Source organism: Gopherus flavomarginatus, chromosome 10 (assembly GCF_025201925.1).
Source record: "Gopherus flavomarginatus isolate rGopFla2 chromosome 10, rGopFla2.mat.asm, whole genome shotgun sequence".
NCBI classification, from domain to species: domain Eukaryota; kingdom Metazoa; phylum Chordata; order Testudines; family Testudinidae; genus Gopherus; species Gopherus flavomarginatus.
In genome coordinates, this window is record NC_066626.1 from 41,966,512 (window position 1) to 41,982,515 (window position 16,004).

At 40.0% G+C, this 16,004-nt stretch overlaps 1 protein-coding gene and 1 long non-coding RNA gene across 4 annotated transcripts in view; one reads left to right on the forward strand and one right to left on the reverse strand.

Annotated features, from left to right (window-relative positions):
* LOC127058820 (uncharacterized) overlaps positions 1 to 16,004 on the forward strand; it is a 33,672-nt gene that overhangs the window by 11,861 nt on the left and 5,807 nt on the right. Inside the window, exon 2 of the long non-coding RNA XR_007776466.1 lies at positions 5,188 to 5,284. This is a non-coding gene — a long non-coding RNA (uncharacterized LOC127058820). The remainder of the gene's footprint in view (positions 1 to 5,187; positions 5,285 to 16,004) is intronic.
* Positions 5,078 to 16,004, reverse strand: part of ITGA6 (integrin subunit alpha 6) — a 61,570-nt gene continuing 50,643 nt past the window's right edge. For 2 of the 3 annotated variants that reach the window (XM_050968985.1, XM_050968983.1), the window contains 6 exons: positions 15,761 to 15,934; positions 14,475 to 14,573; positions 13,580 to 13,690; positions 13,396 to 13,494; positions 10,546 to 10,671; positions 5,078 to 5,239 (listed from right to left, as the gene is read on the reverse strand). In XM_050968985.1, the coding sequence (XP_050824942.1) occupies positions 5,078 to 5,239; positions 10,546 to 10,671; positions 13,396 to 13,494; positions 13,580 to 13,690; positions 14,475 to 14,573; positions 15,761 to 15,934 (771 nt within the window). Of the gene's footprint in view, positions 5,240 to 8,161; positions 8,292 to 10,545; positions 10,672 to 13,395; positions 13,495 to 13,579; positions 13,691 to 14,474; positions 14,574 to 15,760; positions 15,935 to 16,004 lie in introns of all 3 variants that reach the window. The other variant, XM_050968982.1, reaches the window with a different exon arrangement.

Here is a 16,004-nt window from a genome sequence, read left to right on the forward strand (position 1 = left end):
CTCTCTTTTCCACTCCCACCTGGCTCTTTTGCCTTTTTTTTTTTTCTGTCCTGTCTTGCAGAGGACCCTCCTGGGAACCAACATGGAGTCCTCATCCTTGGACTCTCTTCAAGAAATGCTTAAAGTCCACTATTGGACTTTCTGCATTGGAGTTGCATCAGTGTAGAGAGAGATGGAGTATATTTCAAAACCCCTTTCCAACTTAGCCCCAAGACCGGGCTGTGCCAGGGGCAGCTGGTTGCAAAGAGGGAAGACACCACTTGCCTTTTGAAGAGCCTGTGAAAGCTGCCTTGGATCTAGACTGCTACTTCTGTGCTCTGCCATCCAGTTTGTCATCTCATTACCAATTTACCTGATGCTGGTGTACCCCCCTTTTCTTTCTCTTATTTCATAGTGTTCAGCCAAAAACTCTTATTGCTTTAATCACAGCTGCTGTTTCTACTTGTTCTTGAGTTGATATATCAACGTTCCCAGGTAAAATGGCTGTACAGAGCCTTGGGCAGGAGTATTCAATTATTTTTTTGTCAAGATCCAGACTCCAGAGAACATAATTAAAAGGAAAAAAAAAAGTTGGTGGGATCTGTTCAAAAGCATCTAGCAGTCTGGATTTGGTCTGCCTATTGACTACCCCTGGCCTTAAATGACTGCAAAGTAGTAGTTGCTGTTTCAGCACACTATAGGAAGGGCAGGAAATTAACGTTGCTCAATAGCTGTTTTGGTACTGGCAAAGGCTTCATTAAGCGCAGACATTCCTGCATGTATCTACATTTCTCCCTTAGTTAGAAGCTGGAAGTGGCTGGCCACTCAGTAGTGAGTGCTGTCAGGGGGACAAAACTGTCAGTTTGAGCACCTGTCAAATCCAGGAAATAGAGCTGCCGGCGTAAGCCAGGCTCAACCTGGGGAGTGGATCTCAATACAATTTCCTGTAGTTTTACAGAAGGCAATGAGGATTGACTGGTAAAACACCTGAAAGAGGAATTGCAGAGTGGAGGCCAAATGTCTTTGTGAGCCTAGTGCCTATAGTAGCTATTGTAAGTTGTTGTTGTTTTGTTCTTTCTTGAAGTTCTATGTGCTCAGTAATGAGGATGCTGAAATAACTGATTATGTAGTAAACAGAGGTGGGCAAACTACAGACCCTGGGACCCTCCTGCCTGGCCCCTGAGCTCCTGCCCTGCTGTTCCCACTCAACCCACAATACTCTGGGCAGCAGGGCTGCAGAGCCGGGGCCTGACCTGGTGCTCTGTGCTGTGGCTGGGCAGAGCAGCTGCCTGCTCGAGGCGGCGCAGGTGCTCCAGGCAGCACTGTAAGGGGCTGGAGGAAGGGGGGGTTGAATGGGGGCTGGGGTTCTGGGGGGGAGGGGGCAGTCAGGAAGGAGAGAGGAGGTTGGATGAGGTGGTGGGGGTCACTGGGTTGGCTAGGGGGCAGGAGCTGGGCCATGTGTCCCCTAACCAGTCCTCCGTACAATTTTGGAACCAGAATGCAGCCCTCAGGCCAAAAAGTTTGCCCACCCCTGATGTAGTACAACTAAATGTTTTGTTTTAATTGTCAGTATAATACCCAGGGTGAGCCTATGTGAAAGCAGATGATCTCTAAAAGTCCCAATCTCTATCCCTGTATTTATTTTGTAAGGTTTTATGGATATATGTACTTCTGGGTGCAGACCCTTCAGATATTTTCTTTTAAAGAATAGAACAGTGATATTAGTCCAGCTAGGGTGCATTATAACTGCTGTGCTATAATGGTTTATCTTTGGAGCCTTTATTCATATAAAGGAATTTGAAATTGTATGCACGTGCCTGTAGCTATCTTATGGTAAAGCCCTAGTACTGGATTTCTAAGGAGAGACAGAAAAAGTGAAATCTATTGTTTCTATTGCAAGGGTTCCTATAGAAAGTCCAGCTGTAGTCTCTTGCAAGGATAGGAATTCATGATCTGTGTAAACACTTTAAATTAGAGGAATTCTGTGCTACAGAATTGGCAAATAAATTGACTTACCTCCCCTCTGCATAGGTTACATGGGGAAGGAGGAGGAGATATTAAAATGTGCTCAGTTACTACCCTAAAAAATCGTAGTTAGCAAAGCAAACTGCCGTTGACAGCTCTGCTGGAAGCAGCAGCAGCCCTGCAAAGGGGCAAGCTATCCACCTCTGCAAACGGTGGTGACAAGAGGACAGCCCATGTGCCACTGGGCTGTAGAAAGTCAGTGTCTCATGTATACAAGGCTTCTGTATCAGACTACTTGCAGGGGGTGAGGCCAGTAGGATTTGGCATTAACACCTAAATGTAGCATGTAAATCCTTCCCCTTTTATATAAACCCAGTGGTTTTTAAGTAGACTAGTAACAAATTAAATAGTTCATCATGTATAGTTTCTATTTCTCACTTTAATTCGTGCTGAAAATTACATATAGAGCAAGCTGGCTTTAGTTATAACACATTGGTGAGCTGTGAAATCTAAGCACCACTTACAGAAACTCAGTTGCTAATGTTTTTTATGTTTAACAAATTCTTTCTGATAAAAGAAATTTGCCTTTATATTACTAGTATATTTCTTACAGGACAATGTGTATTTTAATTTAAAAAAATAACACTTTTTTTATACAAATATCCACAGGTAATTTCTAATCCTGGAATGATTTAGCATTACTAGTTGCGTATATGAGAGGATAGCATACCAGTGACAGGACATGAGATGATATTTTCAGTAGTCCTAAATTTTACACTTCCAAGACATCTATTATTTTGCTCTTTATAATAAGAGGGTGCCCCATACGTAACCATATGTTTTAACAAGGGCTGTCAGTCTCAAAATTCCCATTTCTTAGCAACTGATGAGTTCGGTTTCTTGAGTTTTTGAGCCACTGGGAAGAGGAGCTGGAATTTTAAACACTGCTGTAGCTCTGATTAGGGAGACAGACTGACATTATGCAGTAAACAGCTATGTGTACACACATTGCAAAACAGGGGTCACAATGTAATTTTGGAAGTATGAGATTGGGGGAGGGGAGGAAATTATACATGGGACCTGTTAACCTTGAAGCACAAGAATCTAGCTTCTAAAATAACCTTTTTAAAAGAAATAAAGCTCAAAAAGCCTGACTGAATGAAAGAAATGAATAGTACAAAACAAAACCCACCTACACAATTGGTGACCAGTCTTGCTTGCTTCAGTCACCTCAGCAGTCTGCATTAGAACAATGGACTTCAGGGGAAGGTAAAGCCAGCAGCTTGTAAAGAAAATACTTTTACAAGCTTTTGCATAATTCTCATCCCTATGCAAAGCAGTTATGCACACAGTTAATTAGCATTTTTTATATGGAATAAGAAATCTTAATTCTTATTTAAATAGTACCAACATTTTAGAATGTAGATTAAAAGACCCAATAAACTCTTTAAATAGCTCTTATGTTACAACAGTTAGGTTACTGAGCAGCACAACATTGTGGCACTATTCTTACAATTAACATTTAGATATATTTAGGACATCACTCAGTAGTCGCAAAAGGGATCAGCGCAGATCTCTCCTTAAGGATAGATAGGAGCTTGTTTTCTTTCAAGTGCTATATAACATTTTCAGTAGTAGACACACCTTTCTCTAAACATGAAATCCATACGGAGCTGGAAAATTGTTTCCAGAAGCACCTTTCACTTTTTGTATTAAGTATAAAAATTAGATAGAAAAACCTACATTTTGGATGTACAAAATAAAATTGAAATATCAATTAACACCCACATTATGTTACAGGAACATAATTAGTCATAGAAATGAAGGGCTGCAAGGGGCTTCAAAGCAAGCCCAGACCAAGCAAAACCTAGACCCTGCCTTACAGGTGTTCTTAAAATCCCCCACTGAGGGGATTCCATAGCCTCACATGGAAGCTTATTCCAGAGCTTAACTATCCTTATAATTAGAAAGTGTGTGGTTTTTTTTCCTAATATCTAACCTCAATCTTCCTTGCTGTGATTAAGCCCATTGTTCTTTGTCCTGCCTTCAGAGGACAAAGAATAATTAATCATTGTTCTCTTTACAACAGCTTTTAACATTTGACCACTTATTAGGTTCCCCCTTCCCCACTCAGTCTTCTTTTCTCAAAACTAAATACATGCCCAGTTTTTGTTTATATATACCTGTTGCTCATAAGTCAGGTTTTCTAAACATTTTATCATTTTTTGTTGCTCTCCTCTGGACTCTCACCAATTTGTCCACATCTTTACTAAATCCTGCTGCTTAAACAGAAATAAGAAAAAATGCCCCCACAAACTACTGGCACGAATGTTTATATTTCAAGGATGTGTCAGTGATTGAAATTTTACATTTTAAAAAAAGCACTGGCACTCTTTAAATGCAGTGAAAGCTTCACGTCTAACTGGACTTTCATATCCTATTTAAGAACATCCATACCAATTTTAAAGTTCACTTAAAGTCTTTGGCCTAACTGGTCAAAGACAAATGGCTGCTGATAAAAAAATAAATACAAGAAATAAAATATATACAAAAACATACAACTAATCTTCAAGTTTTTTTTAAAAAAAAACTGTATATTTGGTGTGAGAAACATAGCAACATGACCTATTGCACATTTAATTTAAGACACTTTAGGTTAAGCCCTCATAGCTGCAGAGTCTTATGACAAGAATAGCACATTCACAGATTCCCCAAATTCTATTTGAATAAAGTGTGTCAAGGCTACAGTGTGTTTATAATAGATTGCATATTGTGATAGAAGTTTGGAGGATATATTTGGGACCAGATCCTGCATTCCTTGCAAATCCATTGACTTCAGGAATGCAGAAAAGGACCCTTTTGTGACATTAGTTTATAATGTGCATATTTATTTCATAGAATGCTCAGTTCAATGCACCAATTTTGCTGCTTGTCTCTATCTGGACGTTTAAATAATGCAGATAAAATCAGTCAAGCAATCTTAAATTTAGATGTGCAAAACAAAAGCTTCAATATAAGTAAAAAATCTACATTCAAAAATATAGGTCCATATTGTATGTAGGTCTGAGTCCATCAGTATTCCATTAAAGAAATATTAAAATCTGAATTTGGAGTTGAGGGGGGAAATTTTTCCCTATGAGTAACTTTCATTTTCATTCCATTTTGTAATCCATTGTTTTTTCTCAAGATTCTCTTTATGTTTCCCATCTTTGATCTGTCGCTCCTCTTTCCGAATTCTTACAGCATGGTATCGGGGGACACTGTCATCGTACCTGGAGCGCTGGAAGAATCCACACTGGGAAAGGGAACAGTTTAGGATTAAAATTACAATCAAAGTACTGTAAGTATAAAGATCAAAAACTCTTTGCTTGCATTAGTACAAAAGAAATGGCTTCCCTCAAGAAAGAAGCGAGAGGCAAGGTAACTGAAAAGTTTAAAAAAAAACACACACCAAAAAGTGTCTACAGATGTGAAACTGTGCCAAAGTCTATAAATTACAACTATCAGCAGCAGGTGAAAGCAAACTGCACAATCCAACAATTCAAGAGTGTAAAACAAATTCCTTCCATTGATTTTGTAAGGCTAATTTTAGATGCACAGTCTTGCAGCATTGTGCATTAATTCCTGTTGACTTCTATAGGATTACTCGTGTGGGTATGTCTGTTATAGTGCTGGTGTGCCACCATCGCACTGCAGCAGTCACTTCCTGCATCGACAGAAGGTTTTGTTTTTCCATTGTAGTTCATCCATCTCTCTCGGCGGCAGTAGGTAATTAGATGGAAGAATTTTTCCATTGTCCTAGCTGCAGCTACACTGGCAGTTACTTCACACAGGGCAGTCTCACAGACTTGAGCAACACAGCTAATTTGTATCTGTAGACTAGGCCTTTGCATTGCAAGATTAAAACCTCGGTTCAAGAAAGCATCCCTGTGATAAATATGGCAATTCCTTGAAAAATACTTTCTTATTGAATTAAGTAAGTATCTTTTGGAGGTAGTTGTATTAAATGCAAAGTTTGTGTATTGTTGTGGGTCAGGAAGGAGATGTGATGTGAGGCCTGGGAGCTCAAAGGACTATATGGAAAATGTCCCAGAAATCCATTTGTGTGTGGTACAAGAAGTGTGAAGTGAATTTTCTGGGGAATACCTAGGGGGAGAGGTTAATGCAAATTCCCCAACCGTTGGTTATACAAACTCAGCCTTTTAAAGTTATGTGCAGAAGAATGGGATATTTTCTGCTGATTACTTGTTCCTGGAGATGAAATACCAAGCCCAAAATGCATAAAACAGCTGAACTATCCAGCGTAGGTTCTTCTGAATTAGTAAACATGGAAAACGCAGTTGTGTGTCAGTCCTTCAAAACCCACAGGACCTGACCTAGGAGTGACCTCTAAGCTTTTCATTATTTTTAATGTCTTCTCTGTAATGCTTTCAACTTAATGTGTTTGCTTAGGAAGAGCTGTGGGCTACCGAACTGCGGACAGTTCATAGCCTTTGGAGAGAAAGCGAAGTGCAATCGCTAGCCTGTCTAGGCAGTCTTGCTAAGAATATCAGTGTAGAGAGGGAACTGAGAAACCTTGTTATGGGTGGTCAGGAGGGAAAGGGAAGAGCTGCTCACAAGAGATGATGGCTGGGAGCTCAGAACCTTTAAGTGAGTGACCTCAGGAATGCAGGTGCAGTTAATCTGAAATGGTGATAATTCCTAGTCGAGAGAGCATTTAAATACATTCTTAAAAGTTAAGTGTGTGCTTACAGTACCTTCCTGAATCTGGAAATAATCCAGTTCCCAGTGAAGTCAAGTGAAAAATTCCCACTAACTTCACTAGGCATTAGATTAGGGTCTCAGCTTTTGAGCTCCTAAGACTTACCAAACAACATTATGAATATAGTTGTTTAACTACAAATATCTTTTTATCAACTGAGTCTTGTTTATTTTAATCAAATATTGGCTTAACTGATTATAGGGTACAATTTGATGTTCGTTCATCTGTAGACTCAAACTGAGGAGTCAAGGGATGCATTGCATTTGATTAGTTGACCAGGGTATTCCAAGTCTCTAAGGGAGATCTATTTTTAGTAGTAAAAAGTTCAAGATTGCAGGGTCAGAGTGAGAGATGTTCTCCATTAAGAACTGATTGAAGAAAAGCTGTGATGAACAGTTCACTACTGAGGCCCTGGTCTTCCACAGTTATATATGCAGACACTTAACTTTGCACAGTGAACAGTCCCAGTGCAGTCAAAGTTAAGCACATGAGAATGGCTTTGCAGGATCAGGGCCTTAGAAATGAAGAGAGATGCAGACAAAGAGTAGAGAGTTTACTACAAGAGCTTTCTGTGCAGAATACTTATTCAGTGGTCTACTGCAAATGCATAAGAAATATTGCTCTTTAATTATATAGTACTGAAAAAAATAGTCACTTTAAAGATGATAAATGGTAGGAGAAAAGGTTGAGACCAGTATTCCAAAGTCTGGCGCTGTTCAGAGGTTTGATTCAAGCTCATCTCTATTATCTACTCTTTCACTGTGTGCACAGTGACAGATTTTAGTTAGATCCCAAAGCATCATCAGATAAGAGATAGATATATCTATACATACATACACACTTATGATTTCCTATGCTGAGCAAAATTTACAAAAAGCATAAAACATCTGGCAGTTTTCAGGAGAAAAAAATGTGTTCAGATCACATCAGAGTATATTTTAGAATGTCTTAAGTAGTAACCAAAAACCCATTAAACCTTTATCAGTTTCCACAGCAATTTAAAAATAATTATAAGGAAATGCCTTTTCATTATGAGCAGCACAAAGACTTTTAGCATGCATAAGAGGTTAATAAAGCAATTTATGTAAAATATCAGGAAACGCTAACACAAAACCAAAAACTTTATTTTACATCTTAAAACTTTATTCTGTGTAGCTACCATGTGTAAAGCTTCAAACTTTAAAATACTTAGTATACAAATGCTCAATAAAGTTATTTCAGTGGGTAGAACTCCACTGTAGAGGTTAGGATTTTTTGTTGAAACACACACACAAAAAGCATTTAAAGTCATGTGTAAGAGCCTGTATCTCTTGTCATGCACTGAAAAAGGTGATTATAAACAGAGTAAGCAAGCAAATATTGATATTTTGAAACCCAGCAGCAAGCTTCCCATTGTTAGCCACCACAACCCTAGCATGTCCCACAGCTAGAAATTAAAAAATATTGATCAATTACCAATTACAGAAGTAGATCAATACTATGCATCAGAAGTAAGCCTCTCTTTATCAGATGGCTGAGTATGGATCTCAGCCTTGTGATATGTGGCATCATAATGATTTTTCTTATTTCTCTTGAAGAAACCACACTACAAGGAAGCAAGGTATTTAGTCAATTTTATGGATTGGTATGTTAAGGAAAAAAGTGACAGCCTATTAAACCATTTTAAAGCCAATTCACAAGACAATCAAATGGAATGGACAGTAATTCTTACCATCCCTTTCACAAGAGCATCAACTGTGAACATAGGTGAGGGTGGAAAAAGGTATTTCAAAACACGTCCCTCTATGCAGAACCAAAAAAAAAAAAACCACCACCTCCTCTAGGGGAGAGACAATTTATTACACCAGGTTGTAGTTTGACTGATCTGTCAGCATCCTAGGGCACCTTTATGTCGATAGCATGCACAGTCACAAATCTTAACCAATTGTTTAGCAAGCATTTTAAAATATCTAAGACAGTATTGCAAAAATACAGATTAAGTATTAACTACTAACACTAGTACTACAGAACACCAGGACATTTGAGAACCAAGAGCTTATGGATTGGCTCCAAATAAAGAATACACAAGGTAAGAGAAGGAATACCTACATTTTAAGACACCCGTACAATGCTCAAATGGTAGAAACACAAATGGGTCACACTAGGTCCCAAAAGACAAGTGGACATTTATTGTACTTTCACCCAAAAGGGTCATTTGTATGTCGTTTGCTTTGATATGGTCACTTTTTCTTCAGGACTCTACTGAACTTCCCACAATGGCGAAAGTTCTTGTTGCTTTTACATAAAAAAATTAAGTAAATCATTTTGCCCTTGTGGTGAGGTAGCCATATTATATTCTATTATCTTAAGAAGCTTTGACTTTTCTCTAGTAGTTAATTCTCCTTTTAGTATAAGATACATGGATGATAGATCTTTTATATTGAAAGAACTGCTTAATACAAATGACACACGTGTGCATAATCAATCCTTAGCAGTCAAAAAGTAGCACCTCAAGTGAGTTATTAAAAATTTAATCAGAAGTAATTTTTTGGTGCAGTTATGTGCTGTTACTTTACAACAGAGGCTGATGTACCTACTAGAAGAAAACATAACAGGACAATCAAAAGGGAATTTAAGGGCATCTTAGAAACTCTGAACAAGAGCACTTTTTATGGTCAGCAAACAGCAGCAGCTGTTCAGAGAAGCTATTTTCAAGTGAAGTTCCTCAGGGTCTCTTCGGAAAACATAGCAGAAGTATCAGAGCACCAGATGGTACCAAGGACTGAAGGGATTTTCCTAATCCAGGAATTTGCTTCCTTAGCAACAAGGTCTAGCTAGGAATTTTGGAGTGTGGGTGGGAATCAGGAATAAAAGGATTGTACTCCTTCCATTTAAAATGATTCCTGCCTCACTACTGGTTTCCCCTGACAAGGGTGGCTCTATAAGGAATTCTTAGGTGATGTACAACTGGGCCACTGAGCCTAAGAACCAAACCACCAAGAATGAAAGAATAAGGTGAAGGCCAAATGCTTATGTTTTTGACTTTATAAACCATGCTTTAATCTCGTATTAACTTAAAGGGAGAAAGTAAGTTTTTAAGATAATGCAGCATCTACAATCAACATTTTTCAGTAATGTCTGCATTATTAACTTCTCAGCACATTGTACATAAAGGAACAATGCATTCTGTTTGGGGTATTAATAGGTATCTATTATGTTTCATAATATTCTCAAGCCACAAGAATGTATCCAAATGTTTTATCAGAACAAGAAGCTTTACTGTTCCAAGTACTGTAGATAGATAGTACTAATTTGTGATGCATGCATTTTGACAGTTTCAATGAGCAGGCCAATTTGAAGTGGTTTGAACTGTAAACCCCAACCGGATCTAATCCGCATACCAATCAAGTTAAATAACTTTTTATATTGTAAAATAATGTTGTTGTATCACCAAAATTTGCCCCAGATTAGGATTTATAAAAGTTTGTGTACAATATCTAACAAATAGAAAATGTTCCATAAACATTTGTTTTAAACAAACATTTCCATGCATGTTTCTTCAGCCCAAATGTTGCAGAAACTGAAGATACTATTAAATTTTTACTACAAAGCAAAAATACAACTTCACTGGTTATTTTCCAAGATGAGAAATAAAAAAACCTTGATTTTTTTTAAATTAATCTTCAGTAAGGTTTTTACTAATAGCATGAAATGAAACTTCTTTAATGATTAAGCAAACTATGTCCCTATAGCAATATTTTGAAAATGCATTTTTGGAGAGTTGCTTAACTAGTTTTCTATCTTATTTCATATGTTGACCTGTACCTGGAAAGATAAGAGTGATCTGTAAAATAACTTACCTTCCATAGTAAAAACACCAACAGTGCGAGCATCAGTATTCCAGCAAGAATAGCCACCAAGATGATCCACCAAGGCACTCCTGTATGAAGTGCTACGGTCTTTGCAGGAAAAACAGTAAGTCGCACCTAAGGGAGGGAAGAAGTTTTGAGTAAGGGGGATGGAAAGTTTAACAAGTTCCTAATTATAACCCAAAATTCACTTCTGCAGCAGTGCCTTGAGCTTTCTGTGCTAGGGAGGCTAGTCACTAGTCTGAAGAAGACATCATGTCTCCTACAATTCTTATATACCTACTTGAAGTATTTCTTATCACCCAGTTTTCAAGAGTAGCAGTTGACTGTGCCTGGCTCTTGAGAATGATGGTGGGGATTCCATGGGATGTACTCAGGTGAGATGTGTGCCAGTGAATTCTTCCAGACTAATAGAAGCTCAGAAGCATATAGGACCTACAAGCCAGAAGTACTGAACTCTTAGAATGAGCAGAGTCTATGGGGAAAGTACTGGATTAAACTAAACATTCACTACAACCCTTTCTGAATTTTTTGTGGATGAGGTTGGGGGGGGGAGGGGGAAGAGAGGTTAAAAAATAAACCTTCCCAACTCAAAGCAGGGACTGTCATTTTATTAAGTATTTGAATGTCACACAACCAGGGCCATCCCAAGCCATTTGGGTGCCCTGTGCAGCCCCCCTTGGGTCTGGGAGGCAGGAGCTTTGGGGGCCACACAGGCCCAGCGTGGCATGGGGGATTAGCGATGGGCCGGGAACAGCCTGCTCCACTTCCTGTGCCCCAACCCCAGCCATGTCGCTTAGGGGAAAGGATCCCCCCACTCACTGGCAGCAGTGGGAAGCGAAGAAGCCCAGCCAGAGCCCACTCTACTCCGCCAGCTCCCAGCCACTGCGCTCAACTTCCCACCGCCGGTTCTTTCCCCAACCCGAGCAACATGGCTGGGACTAGGACCATGTCTCTCCACTTCCTACTGTTGCCGGTGAGCACAGGAGGTGATCCTTTCCCCACACTCACAGGCAGCGGGAAGCGGAGCGCAGTGCTGGGAGCTGGCCGAGTAGAGCAGGCTGGGGCCAGGTTGCTCTACTTCCCACTGCTGCCAGTGAGTGTGGGGGAGGGTTGTGTCACTAAAAGGGTAAGAGGCAGGGCAGAGGGAGTTGTCCAGGGACCCACACCCCCTTAGGGACAGCCCTGCCCCCTGAGGGGAAGGGGGGAAAACAGCTGAGGGATGGGGCTGGTGCTGCCTAATGCACCATGAAATTTGGGGCTGCATATGCTTAAGGATGGCCCTGCACACACCACAAGGGGGCTCTGTTTCCATCTCTGCCAGTGCAACACAAAATAACAATCATCTCCCTGATCTTCAGTAATCCTCCTTTGGAGGGGGGGGGGGGGAAGTATCTAGTCCAGCGGATTGACCTGGAATTATATGCTGTGTGGGTTGTGAGGAGGAATAACATAACTGGATTAATTTCCCCTGGGTGATCCATTCAGCATACCACAGAATTAGAAATACTGCAGTTTGGGAAGCAGAATGCTAATATGCATATTTTCTCCTTCCTTAGCACCCCTTGCTCATGCAGCCACAAAGCTGAGTTTTGCAGTAGAAAAATGTTTGCTACGGGTAAATCAGCCTCCTGCAAAGTCATGACCCAGGGTTTTCCACAGGTTGTGGGGCTGGAAAGGCAGTGTACTGTTAGTGACCAAATCTAGGTAAAAATGACTGTGTACAACCTACATTGTTCACTCTCATATCATATAGAATGCCTCTTGCTAGGAACAGAAAGCTCTATGGAACCAAAAGGTGATGATAGAAGCTTCTGGATTAGAATGTTCAATATGTGATCCATTACTCCTGAGGAAATTCTGTGCAATATTTTAAAATTCTGCCAAAATAACATACTACAAGCATGCCATTTTCAATTATTTTGGTAATTTATTTCACAATAGCTGTCAGCAAGTATGTCTGTAACAATACGGACACCAAACAAGATCCAGGAAATGTAGTTTGACAAATAGATTCCTTACTAGGCATATCTATGGCTCTACAGAGCAGATGGCATTACTAATCCATTTCCATATATGTCAAGCACAGAAAACTTTAAGGGTATGTCTACTTAGCAAAGAAAAACCCACAGCTGACCTGTGCTAGCCAACTGATGGCTCAGGTGGTGGGGCTATTTTGCTGCTGTGCAGACTTCCAGGCTCAGATTGGAGCCAGAGCTCTGGGACTTCCCACCCTGCAGGATCCTATACTGTAGCCCATTATTGTAAATCGGTGTTTGGGACTTGGTGAGGTGGGTGTCAGGATGCAGGACAAGGGGCAGCTCCCCAGCCACTGATCCCTCTGACCCCAGCTTGGGAGCAATGGGGGCAGGAAGTGGGGAATGAAAGGGGAGAGCGTGCAGAACTTCCTGAAGCCAGGGAAGGTTACCAGGGGTGGGTGTTACACCAACCGAGCCCATGCAGGGGAACAGAAAATCCTGTCCTAATCCAGACTAGCAGCTGGAGCCCCGCACAAGCTAGGAGCCACCAGCCAGGGCATCCCAGCCCTTCCTCTCCCTAGCACCAAGCTCACCGGGATAGTGGGCAAGAGGGACAGTCTCTCGCAGGCATGCCCAGTCCCACCCTCTGAAGCAGTGATTTACATCTCCCTTGGCTGCTCCTGCTGTACCCACTTGGTACCACTGCCTTGGAGAGCACATGAATCAATTATACTGTCGAGAAAGAGTAAAATCTGCAAGGGACAGTAGTTTGCGCTGGTGCAGAATTCCCCCAGGAGTAATACATATTATATACACAGGAAACTTCACTACAACCCATGTTAAAGAAATTTTGAAAACTCACTTGAGCAACTTCATTTGTGAGCTTAATGTTTTCAGCGGCAGCAGGAACACTGATTTTAGCCCTAACGAGGATGTCTAGGTAGTTCAGCGTAGAATATTCCTGTTTCAAAATATAATGAGGATACATTAGAAGAGAAAAAGATGGAAGAGTGCAAAAATGCCTCACGAATAGCAATAGGACATACCTCTAGGAAAGTACTATTCCACAATCTTGAACGCAGAACAATCAATGCCATTCTGTCCAAGCCTTGCAAGGAACATTTTATATTCACACAGCGTGTATTCACATTACAGTCCTGTAATTTAAATAAATAAATAAACAAACATACATACATATACACACACATATCAAAAGTCACATTTTACAGAAAAAATTTGAAAAATTACAAGGTGGGTTAAAATAGCTGTAGCAAAGAAACAGGAGTATGTATGTCCAGTAGACTTACAAGTGTGGTCCCTTTAGAAGGCCCAGTCCTTGGCTTGCTGAAATCATTGGCAAAATTGTTATTAATTAATTTCAATGATAGGAATGGATACTGTCAACCAAATATCTGTCAGTTATCCCATTATTATTCTTATCAGTTACCCCATTCCCTTTTGAAGTCCATTTTTGAAATCTAAATGCTTACCTTAGTTACATTGCTAATTAAATCTAGAGAGATGTATTAAATTGTTCTTTTACAGCTGTCTGGAAATTATTCCAATATACTTGCCAGATTCAGAAGAGAAAAATATTTAAAAAGTTATTAAAAATGTCAAACAGAATATCTATACCGGGCATCGGCAACCTTTGGCACGCAGCATTGCTGATTTGTTTACCTTCAGGCCAATGGGGGCTGTGGGAAGCGGCAGCCAGCACATCCCTCGGCCCCTGCCGCTTCCCACAGCCCCCACTGGCTGGGAGCTGCGATCGGCGGAACCTGCGGACCTGGCAGGTAAACAAATCAGCAATAAAGGTTGCCGATCCCTGATGTATACAACAAAATGCCTTCCTTCACGCTGCTAAACCTAAGAGTTCTGTAGGAGTAAAGGGGAGGTAAAGAGATGGAAGAGAAATTGTTTTGATATGGAAATGCTTACTAGGGTCTTATATTTTCTTTCTGAAAATAAAGACATTTTTTGGCCATTATTAGTCTGCTTCTCTGCAACTTCACGTTTCCTTCTTGACCTATGGGACTCCTGTAAAATAAAGAATTATATATTGACAAATGACACGAAATTGATTATTAAGCAAAGCAGAAATGTGCAAAAGACTGAATATTGGGCATTTAGATATTTAGCTTCTTGGAGGTATTAAAAAGCAATTCAAGTACTAAAGCATAGAGACATTGGCCAAAGTCAGGCATGTTTAGTGTCAGTTGCAGTTCCCATAATATTACCCCATTTTCAAGGATTTATATACTATAAACGTAGCTCAGGTAAAAACAAGTTTTCCTTTTTGGACTTGAACAGAGTTTCAGTTTCAAAGAGCAGGCCTAGGAATAAATACAGACAAATCTGAAGCTATTTTGCCCCAATAATTGGTGGCATCACAAAGCGGATTTCCTAAACTTGACCCTCCAAGTAAAAATATGGAGATGAAAGAAAAACACAGTGATAGTAGGGCTAGTGCAGGTGTCACACAAGGTAAATATATGTGTCTTGCTACATGACCACCAGGATTCCATATCTGAGCGCTGCTGCCAGAGACTGTGTTTCTATGCATTCCTGCTAGCACTGAATGCTATCACAGCAATTACCAGGATTTAAAATGTAACTTTAAAAAGTGATCTAAACAAAAATGGAGGGCAGTGAGGCAAAGTGTTTCACTTGCACTCTGCTTCAAAGCCATTTCATTTTTTAAACACACCAAAAAGTGAGTGTGCTATTCCTACTACACTCATAAGGAAAAAAAACTACTCTAAAGTTGATCTAATGAAAGATATTACCTCACTCAGTTTGTCTCTCTAATATCATGAACAACACTGCATATATTCCAAAGTAGGTAGATATGCTCCTGTTAAATGTGTTCACTGAGTATGTACAATAAAAGTGTTTCACACTCCACTGGTTCACCAATATAGCAAGGCCTGGCAAAGTGGCTTATAAGAGATGCATGTGTTACTCATTAGATTTCAATGGGAAACTTGCAAGTTTTTGCAAAACACGTTGAGAGTTCACGTTTTTTAAATGTACAGTGAAAGAGCCATAGTCTAATAGTTATGGCAGGATGTATATTTAGCATAGGACATTGAGGCACTTCTCGAGTCACTGAAGATACAAAGCTCATTCCAAGGCAGGCCCCAGTATCCTACTAACACACTCCCTGTTGTGTTTTAAATGTTACATGAACTTGCTTATAAACAGGTGAAAGTACATTAACATACCTTAAGTCGCAAAGAGTTTATTTCATTTCGAGGTTCACAAGGGATTTTCTCCAATTCTTTGGAGTCTACTTTCATCAAATAAAGCAGCCATTTGCCATTGCTGATTTCTTTTGGCCACTGGATGTCCAAGGAAGCTGTGCCAAATGTTTTAAGTGGTCTACCCAAGTTAGTTATCTGTTAGGAATACAAAATCCACAAATTCTCTCATTAACTGGAATTTACAGCTACAGATCTGCACTGACAG